At 43.1% G+C, this 22,715-nt stretch overlaps 1 protein-coding gene across 1 annotated transcript in view; it reads right to left on the bottom strand.

Moving 5' to 3' along the window:
• Positions 1–193: 193 nt before the first annotated feature.
• The window catches only part of TSPAN7 (tetraspanin 7), a 128,115-nt gene continuing 105,593 nt past the window's right edge, over positions 194–22,715 (bottom strand). Inside the window, exons 2-8 of the mRNA XM_003799887.1 lie at positions 19,684–19,872; positions 15,407–15,481; positions 13,263–13,358; positions 11,728–11,883; positions 6,858–6,941; positions 1,445–1,520; positions 194–1,197 (exon numbers count right to left, since the gene is read on the bottom strand). Coding sequence (XP_003799935.1) covers positions 1,452–1,520; positions 6,858–6,941; positions 11,728–11,883; positions 13,263–13,358; positions 15,407–15,481; positions 19,684–19,872 — 669 coding nt within the window. The 3' untranslated portion in view covers positions 194–1,197; positions 1,445–1,451. The remainder of the gene's footprint in view (positions 1,198–1,444; positions 1,521–6,857; positions 6,942–11,727; positions 11,884–13,262; positions 13,359–15,406; positions 15,482–19,683; positions 19,873–22,715) is intronic.

Raw genomic sequence — 22,715 nt, 5'->3', positions numbered from 1 at the left:
CACCAACAACAACAAAAACTAATCCTTCAGCTTTTCTGCTGCCTGATGCTACTTTGGTGGGGTGGGAGTATGTACTGAGAAGTGTGTCTGTGTGTGAAGTGATCTGGCTGCAATCCCCTGGGGAACAAGATATAACAGAATAGGCCTTTAAAAATGTGTGTAATAACCAAAGAACAAAACCGGAATGCAGCCACTTGTAATTGCTCTATTTATTAATACATGTATCACAAATGTTCACAATATCAATGCATTCTTGTTGGCATGCTAGACAGAGGCATTATTTTTGAAGATCTTTTAAAAACATGTTGACTTTTGTTCCCCCTTCACACTCATTTTTAAATTGATCTGTTGAGGTCCTCAATGTCTGTAATGTCAATGCAAGAAAAAAATACAGGAAGAAAAAGAGGTAAAACAACACAGGGCAATTAATTGGAGAAAAAACAAAGTAATATCATTGCCTTCACGAGAAGCAGAAACACAGCCTTGTAACAGGATTATACAGGTTTCAACCGAGAGGTAAAGGGACACTAAACTGCCTGTCCATCCCCAGGTATGTGATAACAAGCAAGGAGGCCACCTAAAGCTCAACAGTAAGTTCCTTCATGCGTGACACATGCTTTTTTCTCCTCCTGGACAATGACTGATGTGTCTCTTTACATGTCTGAGGCAGCCTGAAGAAGGTAGGAAAGAGCCTTAGTAAAGGGAAAACCAAACCAAAGTAAGCCAAAAGAACAGATAACTATCATCCACTTATCTACTTAAAGGTGTGTGGCATTTATGGACCACAGTGATGAGCTAACAGGAGCCTCCCACACTACATGCAGGGCCCAAAGGGGCCAGCGGTGCTGTGACAGCCAGTCACCTACAACGAGCTGCAGTTGGACCAAGTACAGGTGGAGGAGCTGGCACGCGTGGGGCCTCTGGGTGGGGTTCACTAGGACTAGCTGCGTGGGGGACCTGGCTACATTCTGTGCCACAACAGGGCTTCACAAAATGGACACTACACATGACACAGGCTGAAAGGTGGAGCAGAGACTGGGCGGGAGTGTCAGTTGCACGTGGGGGGCGGTTAAGGGATAGAGGGGAGCAGGGCAGGTGTATTATGTACTGTGCTCTAATATTCTTTGGAAGTCTTTCAAACATTGCTGCAGTTCCTTTTTAAAACAGGTCGCTTATGCTGCTGTCGTTCTGGAAAGACTAAGAAAGAAATGAAGACATGTGAGTAACTCACCATGAATAAAAAGCTCAGCAAAAAAAGTAACAGGCTAAAAAGGGCATTTCTACCTTTTCCACAATAGTACTGATCACACCTCCTCCCCAGCACCATGGAAATGAGATTTCTGCAAGTGGGCAAGAGCCACCAAGATCAGGGAGTTGAGTGATTGGGCAGTACTCCTGCCAAAGGGAGCCCTCCAAAGTGAAGACCCCCCCTAGTGCCACTCACCTTCTCCTTACACCATCTCATACTGATTGGCTGTGATGAACCGGGACAGACAGCAGGCCAGCAGCATGCCAATCAGCTGTTGCCAGGGAGGAAAACAAAAATGAGAATATGGAGTCAATGAACTACACCCTTCTTTGTCTCATAGCTATCGCTTTTTTGATTTTTAATTGGTAAATAATAACAGCAAATATTTATGGGGTACAATGTGATGTTTTGATATATGCATGTCCTTTGATGTAATTTTTTAACAACCAAGGGTTTGGGGATGGGGAATGGGCGGGAGAGCAAAAGGTCAACACTGATGTCAATTGTGGAATCTCGTCTATAGGGAGTCTAAGTGCAGGGCCAACTGGAGGTTCACAAACTGGCCCTAAGGTTCCAGCTGTAGCTCACTCTTGCCATTTAAGAACAACTTTTGACACTTAACTAGTATTAAGATGTGTTCATGCTATAAGAATAGTGAAAAAAATTAAGTAACACAGAATTAGTGAGATAATCATTAAAAGGTCAAAATTTAATTCAAAGCCATAGCACATGTATCTGAAAGATTTCTGATATACCAGCCAAGTCTGGCTGACAGAATAATAGTTCTTTCCTTGAGACAAGAATAGAGACACTTGACCAGGTATAGTTGTCTTTCAAGTAAGAAAGCCACAGCTAGCCAGGCATTGTGGCGGGCGCCTGTAGTCCCAGGTATTTGGGAAGCTGAGGTAAGAGAATCGCCTAAGCCCAGGAGTTGGAGGTTGCTGTGAGCTGTGACGCTACGGCACTCTACCGAGGGTGATAGAATGAGACTCTGTCTCTATAAAAAAAAAAAAAGCCCCAGCTTGTGAGAGGGAGAAGGGGAAAGTGGGGCTTTAAATGGTGTCTCTAAACCATATAGCTAGCTCATGGCTAAGTGGGCTCATCTTCACCCAGGACCCACCAAACAACTAGTAACAGAGTACCTCCACCTGTCTCTGTGGCACGCTTGGACCATTGGCACAGGTGAATCTGATTTTAAAAAGTTGCTCTTTATTACACACCCTTAAGCACATCTTGGTCTGCTCATTAGGAACAAAATTCTCACTCATTTATCTGGAAGATCAGCATTCTTTGAATAGAAGTCCAATTATTCACTTGAGTCTAGAATCCACTTGCTCTTGGCCAGTGCAGTCCCTTCTCCCTAAGCCATTTGGCATGTTTTATTGAAGAAGAGGTGAGAATGGCTTTTAGAGGTAATCTGGTGCTGTGTCACTCCCGTGTGGGCGCAGCACCAACATCAGCATCACCAGGGACCTTGTTAGAAATGTACATTCTCAGGCTGCAGCCCTCCTGCATCAGATCCTCTGGTGTTTTAACAGCTCTCAGGGCAGGGGACTACTCCTCTAGTCCTCCCAGGCACCCTTATCTCCCAGGCGAAACATCTGCAGCCACAATGGGTTCCAAGGTTGGCCAGGGCAACACCTGAACTCCATTCTCCTGACTCTGAACCCACTTATGCAAGTTCCAGTCCCTGATCTTAGCTTCCTTTTGAGAATTATGCTGTGAAATATGCAAACTATAACCTCTGTCAGGTAAGGGAAAGTTATCACCTTATAGGATTCACCCTATCTCCTACCAAGGCATTGGCCAACATCATTTTATGCCACAAAATACACAGAATGATGCACTTACTGCCAAGGGGCTGAAGATACCATAGCTGTAACCTCCAGAATATTCTAGCAAATGGGACACTAAAGTTTCCCTATGAATGTAAGGTCTTTGAACCTCACAGCATATCTATCTATTTTTATTAGAGCTTCTATTTCCCAGGACCAACAAATATCAGAAGACACTTGATCATATTAAAAAATCAAATTCTGGGCTCGGCGCCTATAGCTCAACCGGCTAAGGCGCCAGCCACGTACACCTAAGGTGGCGGGTTCGAATCCCCAGCTCGGACCCGCCAAAACAACAATGATGGCTGCAACCAAAAAATAGCCGGGCGTTGTGGCGGGCGCCTGTGGTCCCAGCTACTTGGGAGGCGGAGGCAGGAGACTCGCTTGAGCCCAGGAATTGGAGGTTGCTGTGAGCTGTAATGCCATGGCACTCTACCCAGGGGGACAGCTTGAGGCTCTGTCTCCAAAAAAAAAAAAAAAAAATCAAATTCTGGCCCCCAAAATTCAAATAAGCATCAGCGTATATAACACATTCAGGGATAACAAAAATTACAGTTATCCTTTGGTATCCACAGATGATTGGTTCCAGGATGTCCCAAGGACACCAAAATTCATGAATGCTCAAGTCCCTGGTATAAAATGGCATAGTATTTGCATATAACCTACACATATCCTCTGGTATACTTTAAGTCATCTCTAGATTACTTGTAACCCAATACAATGTAAATGCTATGTAATTAGTTGCTATACTATATATTGTTTTATTTTTTATTGTTGTATTATTTTTAATTCTTTCATATATTTTTCATCCACAGTTGGTTGAATCTATGGATGTGGAGTCCACCTATACTGAGGACTGAATGCACTGACCCTTTACCACAACCTTGTGCAATATTACATTCTCAATTTTTCAGATAGTATGGATTTAAGGGAGGTTCAAGAATCTCCTCCAAGACCATACAGGTAATTCACACAGAGCCTAGGGTTGCACTCTCTTCCTCTATCCAAGAATAGCCCCATCTCTATCCTGCCTTCTACATAGAAAAGGTGAACAGGTTTCCTCAAGGGCCCTGAAAAAGAATTACTGGCATATAATGGGTCATTCTGGCAGGCTGTGTGGACCCTGGAGGAGGCCAGGCAAGGGGTTAGCATCAGGGAATGGGTAAGAATAGGATCTATATTTATTAATAAGTACCTTTTTCCTTCTAATTACAGTCTGGAAGGTTTTGTTATAAAAGCACAGAATGAATTCCCTTCAGGTGCTCCCAGAGGCAGGAATAGGGTGATCTCTAGCCTTAACATAGCAGACCAGGTGAGGAGGTCACAGCTATAATCTTGGATCTATTGTAGCTACCCAACCTCAAGCCTCAGGCAAGCCACTCCACCCTTCCCTTTTAGAAAACAGCTTTCCTGTCTCCACTCCAGAATATAACATTCCATGAAGCCATGGATCTACTGATGTCTGGAAGACAACTTCAGCTTCCAAGAATACTGAGGCTGTTGGCATCATAAATAGCTGCAGTTCTTAGAACATCTGTCCGGTAAAAGGCACTGATAGCCATTCTTCTCCCTGCCCTAAGCTGAACACAGCAGGTCTCAAGTCTGCCCGGCTGGACCTGCCTGGCAAGAGGAATGGAAAAAAAGTATTAATCAGATTCTTTATGACTTGGAGAAAGATCCATTTGACTTGATTCATCTCACTAATGAAAATAGGATCCTCCTCCCTCACCACCCACACACTCAGGCCACATGGGAATATTCTTGGATGCTAAGATGTCTCATCCATGGGATTCCTGGCACTTTGAGGTTCTCTTCCCCTCATGTACAGTACTGGCATCATGTTCCTTTATGGTTCTAGGATAGCTGTTAGGAGAGATTTCAACAATATTTTTCTCTTCACGAGGACAATCCCCCTCAAATGTTAAACCCAGGTCTGATCCTTTGGTGTTAAAAATGTGATGCTACATGGCCAGGTGCAGTAGCTCATGCCTGTAATGCTAGGGCTTTGGGAGGCTGAGGCTGGTGGATTGCTTGAGCTCAGGAGTTTAAGACCAGCTCAAGTAAGGGCAAGACCTCATCTCTACTAAAAACAGAAAAACTAGCCTGGCTACATGGTACACACATGTAGTCCAAGTTACTTGGGAGGCTGAGTTTTGAGGTTGTGAGCTATGATGATGCCACAGCACTCTACCCAGGGTGACAGAGTTAGATTTTGTCTCAAAAAAAAAAAAAAAGTCTGATGCTACACATACATGTCTTAAGCAGACAGTATGCTTAAGGCCATCAGTGCATCTTGCATGCTGGCCTCAGTAAGAAGGCTTAGAATCTTCTAAAATGCCCCTGGCCATTCCAGAGATGTTACTATTATTAAAACATTATAGCAACCAGATAAAAGTTCAGGATAGCAATTGCTTTTGAAATATCTCTGAGACTGAGTTAATGCACTTTCTTTGTGAACCCACTCAGGTTTGTCTGTGTGTTGGCAGGTAGAGGGTTTAATTCACTTCATGAGCTGCAAACAAATGAAGCACACTTCCAAAAGAGTTTTGAACCTGCAACCGGAAACACACTCATCTTGGCTGAGCTCACATGCTCTTGTGAGATGAAAAGTTACACAGGTTTTGGTAACTGCGTGGAAAGAAAAGCTTTTCAGGCTCTGCACTTGCAAAGACAAACTATCAGACTAATGTTCTATTCTCTAAGTGAGTGTTACACAGCGATGTTCATTCTGTGGGTAATTTATTAAGCTATGAACGTACAATTTATGCACTTTTCTGTACATTTCATATTTCAATTTAAAGTTTTCAGAACAAACTTGAATGAAATTAAAGTACATCTGTAGCGCTAAGTAGGAAAGCCAGAGGTACACACAGGCAAGTAAAAAGTAATTAGAGTTTGAGATTGCCTGTATAGAAACTAGAGCTGTGGAAACATTACTCAGACAACATTAATTGGAGTTTGTTTGAAAAATGATTTGTTGGTCTGAACAAAGTCGGAGTTAAACATAAATAAAGTTTTCACGTGTTTGCTAAGCACACATGTCAATCCTCTCATTCACCCATGGCAATATTATATCAAGGATATAATCATTTGGCTGGGAGATCAGAAGCCTGAGGGACTGGATTCTGCCTGATCCAGATGGGCTAAATTTGAGATTTAGTTTAGTCTTGCTTCATCCTTGAATATGTGTGGCTTACTTACTTGGCATAATTACTCCTCCCCATTGTTTTTTAGAGGATGGGTAGGGATAATGAGATATAAAAGTTAATACACAAAACTTTGGTTCCTCTTAAAAAACATAGTAGTCAAAGTTAAAGATGAAAATACTAATCAGAAGATGAAGTTTGCTAAATTTAGGCTTCCTTAAAAGGGAGAGGTTTCATGCATAATCCCCTAAGAACTAAAAATGGACAGGTCAACAGAGAAAAGCCCTTGCCCAAATCCAGACAAGCCATTTAATGTTTTGACTTGTTTATGCTCCAATTATGCCACACGTTGTTCAGTTAACCTCCATTTGACCTACAGAAGAAAGCAGGGTTGTTTTTTTTTTTGGAGCTAGTGATTAGTTGGACTGTAACCAATATTCCCTTGATGACAAAACTTCATTTAAGTTGAAAAAGGAAAATCAATAAACAGATCACCTGAGGACTAATGAGCTCTGACCCCATCTATCAGCCTTTCCCAAGGCATAGGAAGGCACGCTAAGAACTTGGAGGCCAGGGAGGAAGATGGGGGAAAGGCTAGATCAGGCACTGCACAATTATATAGGATACCTGGGAAAATGCGATTCCAAATGCCACTCCAGCGATGATTCCCATGTTAGTCTCCATGAAACTGGTCACCAGATCATAACAACCCTGGAAACAGAGAGACACTGTCTCAGAGACATGTTTTCACCCAGGCTAGCCGATGTGCACTTGAAACACTCCCACATACATTCCAACCTTAATCATCAAATACAACTGCAACTCATGTTAGCCTTCTTTTCAAACTTAAAAAAATAACACAAAAAGCTTCAAACATATAAAAGATACAGATAATACAATGAACCTCCACATGACCCTTTCCCTAACATCACAACATATGGTTGATCTTGTTTCATCTGAACCTCCCTAACTCCCATCCCCTGGCAGCAGCACTTTAAAGCCAATCCCAAGACATATAACTTCATCCACAAATGTTCCTACAGTGGGATTAAATTCAGCAATAAATACGTAAGATCTATGAGGCTAACACTATAGAGATAAGGAAGTAGACTTGGACAGATGAAAAGGCATTCCGCATCCTTAAACAGGAAGCCTTAGCATCATAAACATAGTTACTAACATTCTGACAACAAAAGAAAAATCTTGGATAAACAATATGAAATCATCTGGGTAGAGGGTGGTGTTTGAATACCTGCCAACTTCATGGAGTTTCAGGGTTCTCCCTAAGGAGACCATTAAGATTCATTCAATAGGAAAATCCTATGTTCTAGAATCATCTTTTCCAAAGAGAGTGTGTATTCATTGTAACTGGCCAAATCAACCTACACCTGTAACTTTGACTTAACATTTACAAAAGCAAAATACATAACCAAAATGTACCCCTACCATATACTGAAATAAACAACAACAAAATCAACCTACAGTCCTTAACTGACTTATTCAGCTAGGAAGATGTGGTCTTTTTCCAGTTTTCTGAAGGTCTAGAATGTATAAAGTCTGTGAAAAATAGACATGAATTTAATAAACAGGATAAAGGTGGTTCTTGTTTATCAAGAAAGGAAGGAACACTCAGTTGTAATAACATCTGAAAAACAACAAAAAACTTCATGTCTCTGATTTTTAAGTTCAAAATTTTATAATATTTCTTTTTTTTTTTTTTTGAGGCAGAGTTCTCACTTTGTTGCCCTGGATAGAGTATCATGGCATCATCATAGCTCATAGCAACCTCAAATTCTTGGGCTCAAGAGATCCTCTTGCCCCAGTTTTTCTGTTTTTAGTAGAGAGTGGGTCTTGCTCTTGTTTAGGCTGGTCTTGAACTCCTGAGCTCAAGTAATCTACCTGCCTCAGCCTCCCAGAGTGCTAGGGTTACAGGCGTGAGCCATCAGGCAGGGTGGCCCAATATGTGGTTTTTGAATGAGCAACATGGCAACACCCGGTAGCTTGTTAGGAATGCAGAATCGGGGGTCCCTCCCATACTTACAGAGTCCATAGGTTATTCCTCTTAAACAAATTTTAACAAATTTTAGCCAGATCTCCAGATGCTTCACATACCTATTCAACTTGAAGAAACATTCTTTTATAAGAAAAGCTCCCTTAACTACTTTTGACTCCAAATAAGAAAGCAAGTTAACAAATAATATCAGTGATAGAATTACTTCAAATAAGATGAAAGTGAGTTAGCTTTTCCTATTATTTAAACAATACAAAATTGATATTAAAGAAATGTTTTTCATCTCTGCATTTTTCTCTATTATTCACCACATGGATTCAAAAGCTCATTTTCCATAGATCTGCATATTGGAAGAACTGCTTTGATACTACGACCACAAGCCACGTTTGCATTCAACTTTAATATCCACTAAGCCATGATCTTATCTGCCTACAACAATCTCTCTCAATTTCCTACTATGAAAGTCTGGTTGTCAGGTGTGAGATAAATCTATGGAGACCTGCTAAGTCTCCTAGGAAACACTGAGAAACAGAACAGTTAATTTGTTCACCTTCTTAGCATATCTAAATCAACACGGTCACCATGGAAAACATCTGCAAGTGGCAGGCTTTAACTATTAGGAGGAGAAGGCTAGTCCCAGAGAGGTGCTGGGAAGAGGTATCTTGGTAGCTGCTCTAACTCTCTTTTTCTTGCTCTTACAAATTGCAAAGAATCCCCAGTAAGTAGGGGCTAAACCATTGCTATTAGGCGACTGAACCTGCAGACAGTTCATCACTCAGCTAGCAAAACCAAAATAAAACTTGTCCCCAAATCCAAACAATAAATATCCTATTTAACTGTTCACCCCTCCCTCCTGCTCTCTTCCAGTTATCTATACATGGTAGGTTCCTTAGGCTCCTAGGTAAAAGAGCCAAGAATCATCTTTCTGTGCTATCAGAGTATAGGATTCAAGACACCCAAGGATTTATGGGGACCATCTATTTACTGTAAATCATGCGTTCCATATAACTAGAATGTGGCAGTAGTTAAGCCTCCTGGGGGAAGGAGTGGATGGGGAGGGGGAGCTGCCTTTTATGAGCATCTCCTATTCCCCCATCCCAATCACCTACCTTTTATAGATTAGGTGTCTGAGACTCAGGAGAAGCAATTTGTCTCAGAGGTTCTTGTGGGCATTACATGAGAATGTCTAATGAAACTCAGTAGATAAATTTCAGTTTTCATTCGCCTTTTTTCTTCAGGGAGCCAGGTTGGAGAGTATAAGGGGTGAGAGAGAAGTAAAACACCTCTTCCAAGTGTGTGGGGTGTCCAGGGAAATATAAAATACAAGTGTAGTGGGAAGGCTGAGAGGGAGGTCAGTGTGTAAGTTATCAATGAAATGGAAAAATGCCTTCCTATCATTCATTCTGAAAATAATTATATAAGGATTATAGATACACTATATGATATACCTCCAAACTTGCTTTTAGATATTAACAAAAGATCCTCCCTACAAGGACCTGCGGCATCATTTCTACTAAAAGATACACCATGATACAGAAGACAAGTTTCACCATCATCATCACATTAACATTTATTGATCCTTAATTGGTGCCAGGCACTGTGCTTTGGATACAATACCTCAGTCAATCTTCTTATGAAGTCTTGAGGGCAGGAACCATTATCCCCATTTTACAGATGGGAAAATCAATACTGAGATAGGTTACGTAACTTGAACGAGATCATATACATAGCAAGCCACTGAGCCAGAATTTAAACTGGAGTCTGTCTTTAGATTTTGGGCTCTTGACTTCTAGATCTTAAACTTTCACAAGAAGTTTGGGTGAAAAAAAAAGACTTTTCCCAAAGGCTGATGGTTGATGGGTGCTTCTTCTTTTATGAATTGACCTCCTGAGGCTGCTATGCCAAATATCTCACTGCCATAAAGCACTTATTTCCTTTCATCAACCAGAGCATCCACTATGTGCCAGGTATGCTTGGTACTTCATAAAATGGCAGCATAAGGACACATGGGTGCTCAGTGGACATGTCCATGAGAAGCCAGGAGCCACCTTACAAAGTAATGAGAGGCAAACTAGACCTCAAAGTCTGGGTTCATGCAGAAATTGCAGTAAGGTGTGGTGGTTTATGCCTGTAATCCTAGAACTCTGCAAGGCCGAAATGGGTGGACTGTTTGAGCTCAGAAGTTCGAGACCAGCCTGAGCAAGAGCAGGATCCCATCTCAACTAAAAATAGAAAAAAAAAACTAGCTGGGTATTGTGGTGAGTGCCTGTAGTCCTAGCTATTCAGGAGGCGGAGGTAAAAAGATAGCTTGAGCCTAAGAGTTTGAGGTTGCTGTGAGCTATGACGATACCATGGTATCCTACCCAGGGTGACAAGAGTGAGACTCTGTGTCTAAAAAAAAGAAATTCCAGTAAAAACAAACACCCTCTTAATGAAAAAAAAGAAGCTGTAAGTACTGAATCTTACTAACTACACCATTAACAAAGTAATAAGCCCAGAATGACCAAATGAGCTTCCAGAATGGCAAAAATGTCTTGCAGTGCTTAGGCTACAGATACCAACATTAAATGAGTACAACACAGAAGGCACATCTTAACATTTTAATCTAGAGAGAATGGCTATTTTATCTCTGAATGATTCAATAGTTGGATCAAATCACATAAACTTTTGAAAACATCAGATTGAATTTTAGTAAGAAAAGAAAATGTACCCCATGGCTGAATAACCACAGGTCTTCCCCTTCCTGTCTAATTTTGCCAAAACATATTTTACATATGAAGTTTCTTTAAACATTGAAGAATGTTGATAGCCTTCAAATGCAGTTCTATCAGGTCTTTATCATATTCGCCACAAAGTGGAACACAGAATTGACTTTCCTTTTCTCTGACTACTGAAACTTCATTTTCCTTGTTTCTACCATGGACTAATTTTCAAAGTTCTTTTAGCCATCATTTCTTTCTGATTTCTTTGGAAATCAGGATGTTGACAGTGAGTTAAATTGGAGTTGTTGATTTCTTTCCTATGGCAGTGAACTCCCGAAAATAAAGGCCACCCTCCTAGCAGAAGCAGATGCTGTCTGTCAATTCTGTTCCAATCTTTTTGCCAAAGACTGGCACCCAGCTGTGAATAATTTCATGTTTAGATAGTATATTAAGCAGGAGAAAGACACCCAGAAAGAAGAAAGCCAACATTCCCTGTCTGACATAAGCATCAAGGTTAACAGGAACCACTTACTAAGTCTTCCTAACTGTGCCTGGTAGATTTTTGCTGCAGGAAAGAAATGTGAGGCTGGTTTGAGCCTCAGTTTTCTCTGTTAGAAGTGAGCAGCCTCAAGTGCCTCTTCCAGGCCATTAAGGACCACAAAGAAAGAGTCTCGATTCTTTCCTGGACTACCATTTCTGACCTATTTGTCATAGTTTCACAGTGACAAAAAAGCCCTCCCCAACATTCACCACTGGTCCCATCAGGGAGGGGAGGAAGCTATACCTTCTGGTTAACTTTGGTGGCGGCAGTGGTCAGATTGTGCAGATCCTGGGGATTACAATCAGTTTCGTTCATGCAGCAACTGGGGGGGATGCCGTTCTCCTGGAAGTAGGGGCTGGTGCTCCAGTTGGTGTAGTTCTGCACGCCGCAGCAGCTCAACTATCAAGACGGAAAGGAGCAGAATCAAAAAGTGGCAGATTGAAGACATTGGTTTCTTTACCCACTGCCCTGCAACTTTTAAAAGAGAAACACAGGCCAGGCTCCTCAGATAACATGCACGGCCTTGGTGAGTAAAGATGAACTGAAGCTCCACTCACAATCATACTCACTTCCACGCCCATTTGATCTCCAAGAAGGGGGTCCTAGATTATACATGTATATTGTGTTTGCTGTCTTACCACCTGCACAACCCGAAGCAGAGGTTCTCTGTCCTGTGTGAATTGGGTACGGTTAAAGGTACAGAAGTGTGTACCAACTAAAGCAGGATTGTTGATGGGGGAGCTGAGGCGAATATGGTTTTTAAAAACTTTCCACTGGCATCTATACTAATAAGTAAATAAATAGTTTTTATAAAAGATGCACACAGAGGAAGAGAGAGCTGGTATAAAGGTCAGCTGTTTAGACATAAGGTATTACTGGGACACAGGCATGCCTATGCTTATTTACATATTGTCTGTGACTGCTTTTGGGCTAGTGGCAGAGGTGTGTAGTTGTGGCAGAGTGCATGACCCTCAAAGCATAAAATATTTACAGTTGGACCCTTTAGAGGAAAGGTTTCCCAGCCCTTGATATAGAGAATATTAAAGCACAAATGGGACAAAAATACAATTGATGAGTCTGGGTAGAGAGTATGCAGTTCCTTGTAGTCTTCCTGTGAATTTTCCATATAAGTTAGAAACTTTATCAAAATAAATTATAAAAAAATATTGCTTCTGGAGTAAAGCAAAAACCACAAAACAAGAAAACCCAAAGCCAATACCTCCTCAGATGATCCTGATGTGTAGTCAGGTGGAGTGCCTGCACCTGCAACCCCAAATGCATCCAAGCAGGTAACTCTCTTTCATTTCCCTCAGATCCTCGGCAAAGCACTAGGCAGCCCAAGTCATTCACGTACCTGACAGATCCTCAGTTTCTCCTAGGCCCATTTTCCACTTCCATTCTACTATCCCAACCAGTGAACATGGCTCACCCGAGCTCTCTGCCCAGCTTGAAGATATTGATTCCAGAAAGCTAGCCTTTGAGAGTCAACTAAGCAAGGCAACACTCACTCACTGCCTAACTCCTTTCTCAGGGTTCATATCTTAAGGGCAAACAAGCTCTTCCTGGCATGCTTGCCACCCTTTCAAGGCACACTCAAGGGAGCTGTTCTGCCTTGACACTAATTGTCTAGACAAGAAGTAGGTGTCAACTCTTGGGAATGGAACTGGACTACAGGTTGGAGAATAAGAATCAACAGCAAATGCTGACCCAACCTACTGACAGCCCACACATCTAAGCCCAGACTCTTTCTCGTCCCAATCTCCTCTCCTGGAACTTACGCTGCGCTGCACATGGTCCACTGCCCGGCTCCTCTCATCATGGCCATTGTAAGTCTGCATGGCATCTGTGTAGGTCCTCAGGAAGGTGTCCTTGATCTATGGAAGACAAGGAAGAAGGGAGTTGTAGTCATTGGTAGCCCAAACTGACTCAGATCCACACCAACTTCTATCTCAACATAGCCTCTTCTGAAGGTCTCTGAATAAATATAGGCCAAGGAAGGAATGCCCCATTTTCTGAGACATAAGAGGAAAAGGGGGGCATCATCTCAGGAATTAAAAAAAAAAAAATGTTCCCTCAGCCCTAATCCAGAAAAAGCCTGACCTGTTAAATGACCCACTGAAGTGGCCAGTCCATTTCTAAAAGGCATGAATTTCCTAGTTATTTTCTTTGAATTAATGCCTTTTTTCTTTCTCTTTCTCTGCCCTGACACAGAAGAATGACAAAGGACAGATCATTGAGGGGACAGGAAGACTGATGTTTTGGCTCAGAACCCGTCCCTATTCTACAAGAGGGGGGCAAAACCAACTTTCACTTACCTGTCTTTATTGAGGCAAAAAAAGGCTAAAGGACAAGAACTTTTCTCATTAATAAATGGTTAACAAAATCCTTTCCCCTTCTCTGTAAACATATTCGACCTTGAAGTAACTTTCAAGCGTCCTTCGGTTAGGAACCTGATAAGGTGGAATTTCAGGTGTGTTAGTTGGCATCCCTACTTATGGTGAAACTGACCCCATTGGTGAAATGCCTGTGGATTGGGAGGACAGCAAATGACAATAATCACCTGTGGGAAGCTTTGGGTTAAGTATGGTTACTCTCCTACCTACACATACTCCTTGATGAAATACTATAAACTATGCCCACGGGACAGTCACAAGCAATAAAGGGTCAGTACTTACATTGCACTTCTAAGCCAAGTTGGCTACCACACCCAGTTGTGTATTTCATTTCACTGCTCTGGGTTGTCTCTTGGGGTGGGGAGCTGTACACAGGAATAGGCCTTGGACCACTTTGAAGAAACAGGCCTGCTACCGCCCTTCTGGCAAGTTCTGCTTCCTTCACTGTATCTTTCAGAGTAAATGGCACTAAATGTGACCTACGAGTTTGACTCTTTCAGCCAAACTCATGGCCAGTTGTGGTGGTCGAAGAGTTGCATTGCAACCCCTGCCCACCACACCCATAAGTCTTTTCCATGAAAAGAAGTTATGCTGATAAGAATTTCCAGGCCCTACGTAGGAGAAACCAGTAAGAGAAAACCCCTCTGTCTGGAGCCCAGTCACAGCAGTGTGTGAGAGGACAGCACACAAGGGCTCAGGCAGCAGGGAGCTAGGCTGCTTCTGGAGTTCACACTGTACTTGGAGCACCTATCAGGGCTTTCGAGGCCATGACTTCAGCAAATCTCACATCACTGGGGAATAAAAAAGGGGAGTGTAATTCCAGATGCAGCAGTCACGTGAAATGCCTTCGGGAAGTCAGCTTTTGGCATCTGGGCTAACATCTCTCTGGTGAAGGGGAAAACCGGGGCAACAGGCAAAGGAGCAGAATGCACATAAGGCAAGCTGGCCGGGAAATGAACTTGCCCAAGCACCAAAGCAAGGCCTGGGAACAGATGGTGCCCGACTTTCCAGACTCACAGTGACACTCTACCTCGTGGGTTTGCCACCTATATTTCACTGTTTTCTTTTTTAACACACGCATATCTACTTCTGGCTTTACTGCTATTTACAGGGTACACTAATGGATTTGGGGGGCAGCAAGGCAATTAGTTTGGCTTGCCTTTACAGTCGCAGAAATCCTATTATCCAGATATGTGCTTGTGCCTTGTTGAAGCAGCTATTTTTAAAGGGGTATTTAATTTATGTTGAAGGTTGCTGCTTAAAAACAGGTGGAAAATCATTTTATGTAATAGCTACGTAGAGAAATAGGGTGAAGATCAATAATTGAGGTTTTGAGTTTGGTGAAATTCCTGCATTTAGAATTTCACTGGAGTTTCGGGTCCTATTTATTACATGACATTTGGAAAATAGCAGTTCCACTGGGGAAACTGGCTCGCATACGCACCGTTAAGTTTACCCATTTCAAGATGTTTCCAAAATCCTCTTCCCAAAGACCCTTTAACTGGGTTCTCCATGTGGTGTGTACTCACCTCATGACGAAACACAAACCCTGAAATGCCAGCTACAAGCTCAGCCAGGAACACCAGCGACAGAAACATAGCATACTGGAATGAAGAGGACAAGGACAAAGTCAGTTATGGCAGGACGAAGAGAAGCCTTCTCCACAGGGAAGGTGACTTCCTGTTGGGGGGGAATGGACAAATCGTCCCAGAAAAAGTTTAAACATGTCTTTCTCCAGGCTCGGCGCCGTAGCTCAGTGAGTAGGCACCAGTCGCATACACCGAGGCCGGCAGGTTCGAGCCAGCCCGGGCCTGCTAGACAATGACAACTGCAACCAAAAAATAGCCAGGCGTTGTGGCCAGTGCCCATAGTCCTAGCTACTCAGGAGGCTGAGGCAAGAGAATTGCTTAAGCCCAAGAGTTGGAGGTTGCTATGAGCTGTGACAACACAGCACTCTGCCCAGGGTGACATAGTAAGACTTTGTCTCAAAAAAAAAAAAAAAGTCTTTCTCCAGATTTACTCAGATAAGCCTCCATATAGGAAAAAGGGTTTAATATGCACATGCATTTGGGGGTGGGCATGCTGAGGAGAGCTTATTGAGAGACTAGCATTGTGCCTGTCAGCTCAGCTCAACCAGAAATCTGGGAAGACCTTTTGTAACTAAGGTATTCACTGTAACACTAGAATCTTTGAGCCAGGGGGGAAAAAACCCAAAAAAACTACGCTGGAACTCACGGGACCTAATTCTCCCCTGTCTGCGGGTCCTTCTTAACCACCTTCCCCACAATGGTCATCTAACAACTGCAAGCCCACCCCCTGCAGCCCACTCTGTTTGGAACTGGTTCCAATTGTTAGAAAGAGTTCCTTTCCCTTGGCCATAAGACTGCTTACTTCTAACTTCTATTTGCTGGTAATGGTTGTGCTTTAAGCAGATAGAAGCAGCAGCCCAACCTCGCACTACCCTCTGTGTGTGACACAGCCAGGATGTGAACCTGGTGCTTCTCTTCATTTGGACCAACCCCTCTGGCTTCCTTAACCATGTCTCAGACAAACAGCTACAAAACCACTTCATTGGGAATTGTATCACTCCCATCTGGGCCCAAAGAGCAGAACGTGCTCAGGAGGACGTTTCTCGTCAGTATGGTAGTCACCTCTGATCACTGCATCCTCAGCAGTGTTCTGTGGGGCTGCTTGCCTTTACTGTTCCTGACGACTCTGCATTAAGCTTAGAGCCTTTCAAAAGGCAAATACGCTACACCACTAATGACATCTGCAAGCAGCGAACACCCTTGGTGCTTCTCATCTCTTGCTGCCTGTACTTCCCAAGTTGACTGTGTGTGTGCGCCCACGTGCACGTGTCTCAGATCAGCAACATTACATGGTGCTTATGATATACTAAAGGTTTCCATTTTTGTCCGTTTGAAAGGCAGATAAAAGGAAGGAGAATTGATTCCTTACCTATAAGGCACATGTCTTACAATCTGCTGCTTCTCATCTCAAAGTGAAATACAATGGTTCGGAACATTTGCAATGGCCCTAAATGATGCTGTGGAATGTGGACAGACTGCACGTGGCCCCATTACTTATCTGTAAAGCGTACATCTGTCTTATAAGGCATACATATAAACCCAGAATCATTAATCATTTTTCTCAGCTAGTGGCACATTGTAGTCAAAGAAGGAAACACTAGCCTAAAATACCAATTTTTTTCTACATATTAAAAAAAATTCCCTATGAAAAACAGCCACTAAAATATTAAACATGCAGTGACAAGTAGAATGCCCCATGTAGGCGACTTCTCTCTGTCAACTTCCTATAAAATGCAATTAGAAGCACACTTTACTCCAGGGAGAATCTCACAATGCTACTCATTGTACTTAACAAGAGGTTGTCCACTCTGGTATATAATAGCCTCCTCTGAAGAACTTTTGGAACAGGGGTCCTCAAACTTTTTAAACAGGGGGCCAGTTCACTGTCCCTCAGACCGTTGGAAGGCCGGACTGCCGGCCCCAGGACGAGTCGGCTGCTAAGCAGGACAGGCAGCAGCAGCAAAAACACCCTGCGGGCCGGATAAATGTCCTTGGAGGGCTGCATGTGGCCAGCGGGCTGTAGTTTGAGGATGCCTGTTTTAGAAGATATGATGCCAGGGCCTCACTACCAGAGATTCTAAGTTTCATTAACTTGAGGTGGGACCCTGGCACAGTTGTTTTCAAACAGCTTCCCAGGTGATTTAAACATGCTTCCAGAGGGGAGGACCACACTAGACCAAAAGAAGCCCCAGTGTGTATGGAAAGAGTTAAAGGTAGGCTCCGGGTGCTAGGATAGAGTGTCATGTAACAGCAGAAGTGCCTCAATTTGGCCACACTATGGTTCTTGCATCAGCCTGGAAGAGCTGGTGGTAGCTGAAGCATCAGCTTCCTGTAAGGTCTATAGGACAGGAAGTGGCCAAGTCAAGCACCACTTCCAGGAGGGTGCCAAAAAAGAGGCTGACTGCCCAGTGACAGTTGGGAAGATGCTTCCTTTCAAATGAATCGCCCTCACACATTCACGTGTTACTAGATGGTATTAAATGTTATTCCACCCTGTGCTGAGCAGGAACAGGCAACACAGCCCTGATGGATTCTCTGCTTCTGCCTTTGATAGGAGGAGACACCTGAAATAAATCATTTTAAGCAAAATTTTCTTTTGAGGAGAGGTCTTTGCTAATTTGAATTTATAAATCTTTAATGTTAATCCTTATCCACCAAGAATGTGGATAGGGAGTAGGTAATTAGGCAATAGGTCTATCAAAAAGTTACAATTCGACTCAGTGACTGTAGCTCAGTGGCTAGGGTGCCAGCCACATAGACCAGAGCTGGCGGGTTCCAATCCAGCCTGGGCCTGCCAAATGACAGTGACAGCTATAACCAAAAAATAGCTGGGCACTGTGGAGGGTGCCTACAGTTCCAGCTACTTGGGAGGCTGAGGCAAGATAATTACTTAAGCCCAAGAGTTGGAAGTTACTGTGAGCTATGACACCACAGCACTCTACTCTACAATTCATAGTAACAGGCTTTCAGTAGCCTGCCCCTTCCCTCTTTAGGAAGCATCACAGCTTTGTCTGTCCTGAGAGAGTTTAAGCACCCTGCACAGATCCTGGTAGCCAACACCTGGTACTATGCCAACCATCTGAGTGCAGAGACTCTGGCTTAGCTCAACTCTGAGTGAGGGATGCAGGTTTAGAGAAGAGTATGCACATGTGTTGACAAAAAAGAAGCCATACTCTGTAAAATAATTTAAAGAGGTGTATTTTGAGACAAATTTGAGCTCCACGACTTACAGCCAAACCCAGGAAGCCTCGAGAATGTAGACAGAGGTGGGGGTTACACTTTGGTTTTATACACTTTAGAAAGACAGGGATTACAGGTAAAGTCATGAGTCAATTTGAGAAAGGTACACATTGGTTTGGCCCCAAAAGATGGGACATCGTAAAGCCGGGGCCCACAGGTTATAGGTTTAAAGATTCTTTGGCTGACAATGGGCTAAAAAGGTTAAGCTCTAATAGACCAGGAATCAGTGAAAAGGAATGCTGAGTTAAGATAAGGATCTGTTCATCAGAGACAAACTACAGGACAGATACCCAGACTCAAGGGGTTAGTTGTATATATTTCGGACCTGCAGGTACTTCTCACATAGCCTTAGGCTTATTAATCAGTCCCAGAGGACATCTCTAAGAAGGGGAAGAGGCATGATGAGGCAAGTCGGATCTCCTTTCTCATGGCCGGCAACTCAGTTTTAGGGATCCTCGTGGCCAAGAGGGAGTCTAGTCAGTCAGTCGTTGCAGGGGTAAGGGCTTAAGATTTTATTTTAGTTGACACATGCATCCACGCATGGCCAAGGTCAAGGAGGCAGAAGTGTTTCTCCAGTGGGAATGAGAACATGAAAGAGTGCTCATGTTCCAGATGCTGCTTTGCAAACCAAAGCTGCACCTCCCACACTCGAGAACATTTCTAAGACAAAGTTTAAAACTGAAACAGGACATCTTGTCATAAGACTCCAAATGGTCTATTAGAATCGCTGGCCTCTGCTTTGTTATCATCTACCTTGAGGCACTGGGACTAGTTTATTGTGTCAGGCCATGTTTGCGGTTGTTTTTCCCTTTGGGGGATTAAAGAGTAGATTAGGTAAGAGTCTGGACTAAATTAAAATCAATGAATATTAAGACCTTGTCTATGGCCTCAAGAAGGAACACTTCACCTTCATGTGGTTTTATATATGTTTACCAAAAGAAAATTGAAAAGATGGTATCATGTGGTGACGCACTCACCAGTTTCAGCATCCATGGGCTACCACGGCACGTAGCAAAGCATCCAAACAGGCCAAAGACAACAATAGTGGTGCCAGTTCCGATGAGCACATAGGGAGCATTTGTGGAGTTCTCAGCAATAAGAGAGATGTAGGTGCCCAGAGTGAGCTTGCCCCAGACTCCAACGGCCAGGAGGATCACCCCAGTGATCTAAAAAGATGGAGAGGAGAGTGTGAGACCATTGTTGAGAGAGATGAGAATCAACACAAAGCCATGTGGCCATATTTGGAGGCTCAAGATTCCACGAACACGATGGTACTTGTTGTAGGATTCTCTGAGCAATAGGAAATGTTAGAGATTAAAAGCATTGTAGAGGTCAGGTTCCGTGGCTCATGCCTGTAATCCCAGGACTCTGGGAGGTCTAGGTGGGTGGATCCCTAGAACTCAGGACTTCGAGACCAACCTGAAAAAAAAGCAAGACCCAGTATCTCTACTCAAAACAGAAAAATTAGCAGGGTGTTGTGATGGGTGCTGTAGTCTCAGGTACCTGGGTGGCTGAGACAGAAGGATAGCTTGAGCCCAGGAGTTTGAGATTGCTGTGAGCTAGGCTGATGCCACAGCACTCTAGCCTGGATAACAAAAAAAGTCTCTGTGCTCCCCAAAAAAAAACCATGATAGAGGAGAGACACTTTGATTTTGTCCAATTAGATCTGCTCCAATGCTGAGTTAGGTACAAACCCAAGAAGAATGTCAGTGGCCCTCTTTGATGGCATGTGTGTACACAGTATTGTAAGGACATCCTGCACAATGTTTTAAGGAACACAGTGATTCTCTTTGACTATTATTGCAAAATCTCCATGAAAACAAAATATTCCAAGTATTTTTGAATCCCTATTGATGTGCTGTCTCATTTACAATACTTTATTCAATATAAAACAACAGAAGAATCCGAACAGTTCCTGGAATTGGCTATAATGCGATTTGTTAAATCCCACTGATCAGTCCAAAGGAAATCTCTACAGCATGCCTAAACTAGAACCCTACAGCAAATAGGCCCTTATTTCAGGGGACAGATCTCGAGGCTGCCTGCTCTGCCTAACTTTCCATCCCCTGCAGGCCACACATCCCAGCAGCTTTTAGCAGGTGAAGTTGCTTCCTGTCTTTAATTATCTCTGGACTTGGTCTCTCCTTTAGTTTGCAAATAGCTTAGCAACTCATTCAGATTGACAGCTTTCTAACTGCTACCTCTTTGGACACCACACAAGGCTTGAAAGTAACCTGGGTGTCCAAGGAGCCCTTCCCCAGTTTTGTCCCACCCTAAAGCTTGAAGGAACTAAGGTAATTTGACCCGAGGGATATGGAATACCTAGAATTATAAGGCCAGAAATCAGTGGAAGGAGCCTTCCCCGTATCTGCATAAACTAAACTGACCAGATCAAAATATCAAAGGGGCAACTGACTTCCTTTCCTCTCCCAGTTACCTCAACAGAGTGCTAGAAAGATCAAGAAGACCTGGCCCAAATCCTTTAAAACACAAGGGCTGTCTCTCAGGTTAATTTACAATTCAGTCTGTTTCCCCACATCTATTCTTTCTCCCTACCAACCACAGTTACACCTATACTTCAGATGCCCCTCTCCCTTCTAAAGGCAGGTATACAAATATCTGAGTTTCATTGAAATATTGGGTAATCACTGTTGTGATTCTCCCCACAGGCATGGCATTTGGAAACAGACATTTCTCTTATTAAAATGCACTAATTGTGAGTTGAATTTTCAGGGGAAACAGGCAAGTTTCCCCTCACCCCTACAAGCCCGGGGTCTTATGCCAAATGCCTCGGATTACTGTTCATGCCCACTCCAGTGAGGAGGCAAGAGGACAAACGAGAGAACCAGCGTGAAACAAACCAATACCCACTTTCCCGAGGTTTGCCCTGCTGGTCAACAGGAAACAGAGGAAATGGCTTGAAAAAGATGCAAAAAAGTTTTCTGTCTCTTTAAAATTCCTTTTGGAAACCGAGCAAATCCTGTATCCCCACCTCTGGCAGTGAGGAGCAGGGAACTGAGTGTAGTTCTTTTCCACTACAGAAGTTGGGCCTGGAGGCCAGCGTCTGGCAGGCTGGCTGAGGTGCTAAGGTGTGAGCTGTGGGGGTAGGCCTCCCAGGTGGGCGGAGGAGGTCACAGTTTTGTCTTCAGGGAAGAGGGGACTTTAACTATGGTTGAATAACAATAGGCCCTCTCTTTCAAAAGCTCTGAGTTTCTAATTTGTATTTTGACCGGAGCACTCTGCCATTTTACAACCCCTCCCCCAGCAAAGTAATAAAGGCCCCTTTCCTTTCTTCTCAAAAACTACCTGTTTAGATTTTTTTCTGGTGCTACCTCAAGAATCAGTACCAGAACTTTTGGTAACACACACACACCGTTCCTTAATGTGTGTGACGACCACAGAATCCATGCTACACGATGAACCAGGTGGTTTGTAGAGAATAAATGCCCAGGCCTTTGTACTTTACATCCTGAAGACAGTTTCTGTAGTTTAGGACCATCAAGCTCCATTATCAGATTGACTTTCTGTGAGTAAAAAGAATGGACCCTGTACCTCTCCCCATATCAGATAAAGGTGGCCTCTGCCTCTATGGTAGGAGAGGACAGCAAAAACAATAAGAGCTTGGTAATTTCTCCCCGACCGCAGCAGCCTCTCTACTGTGAAAGGTACAATTAGTTTTTCAATCAGAAAAAGACCAAGGAACTTGTGTGTTTTTTATTTTGTGATGCAATCCGGAGGAGAAAGTGTTTGACATTAAATCTGAGAGAAGGTGGCCCAATGGAGGTTGACTGCCTTTGAAAAGTTCCAATGGGGAAGCCATTAGTGAATTAAGGAAACCAAGAATGCAGAGGTTGCCAAAATTCCAAGTCCTCTGCTGACACCTGGTGGTTGCTAGCAAAACAGCCTCTTCTACCATACTTCCGCTGATAAAAACAAAATGCCTTCTACCAGCTAAAATCAAAATATAAGAATCAACTCCCATATCTTTAAGGGTAAGAACACAATGAAT

Source organism: Otolemur garnettii, unplaced genomic scaffold (assembly GCF_000181295.1).
Source record: "Otolemur garnettii isolate 467f Iridium unplaced genomic scaffold, OtoGar3 scaffold00158, whole genome shotgun sequence".
In the NCBI taxonomy this organism is placed as follows: domain Eukaryota; kingdom Metazoa; phylum Chordata; class Mammalia; order Primates; family Galagidae; genus Otolemur; species Otolemur garnettii.
Note: the sequence above shows the minus strand (reverse complement) of the source record. Positions and strands in the feature narration are given on the sequence as shown.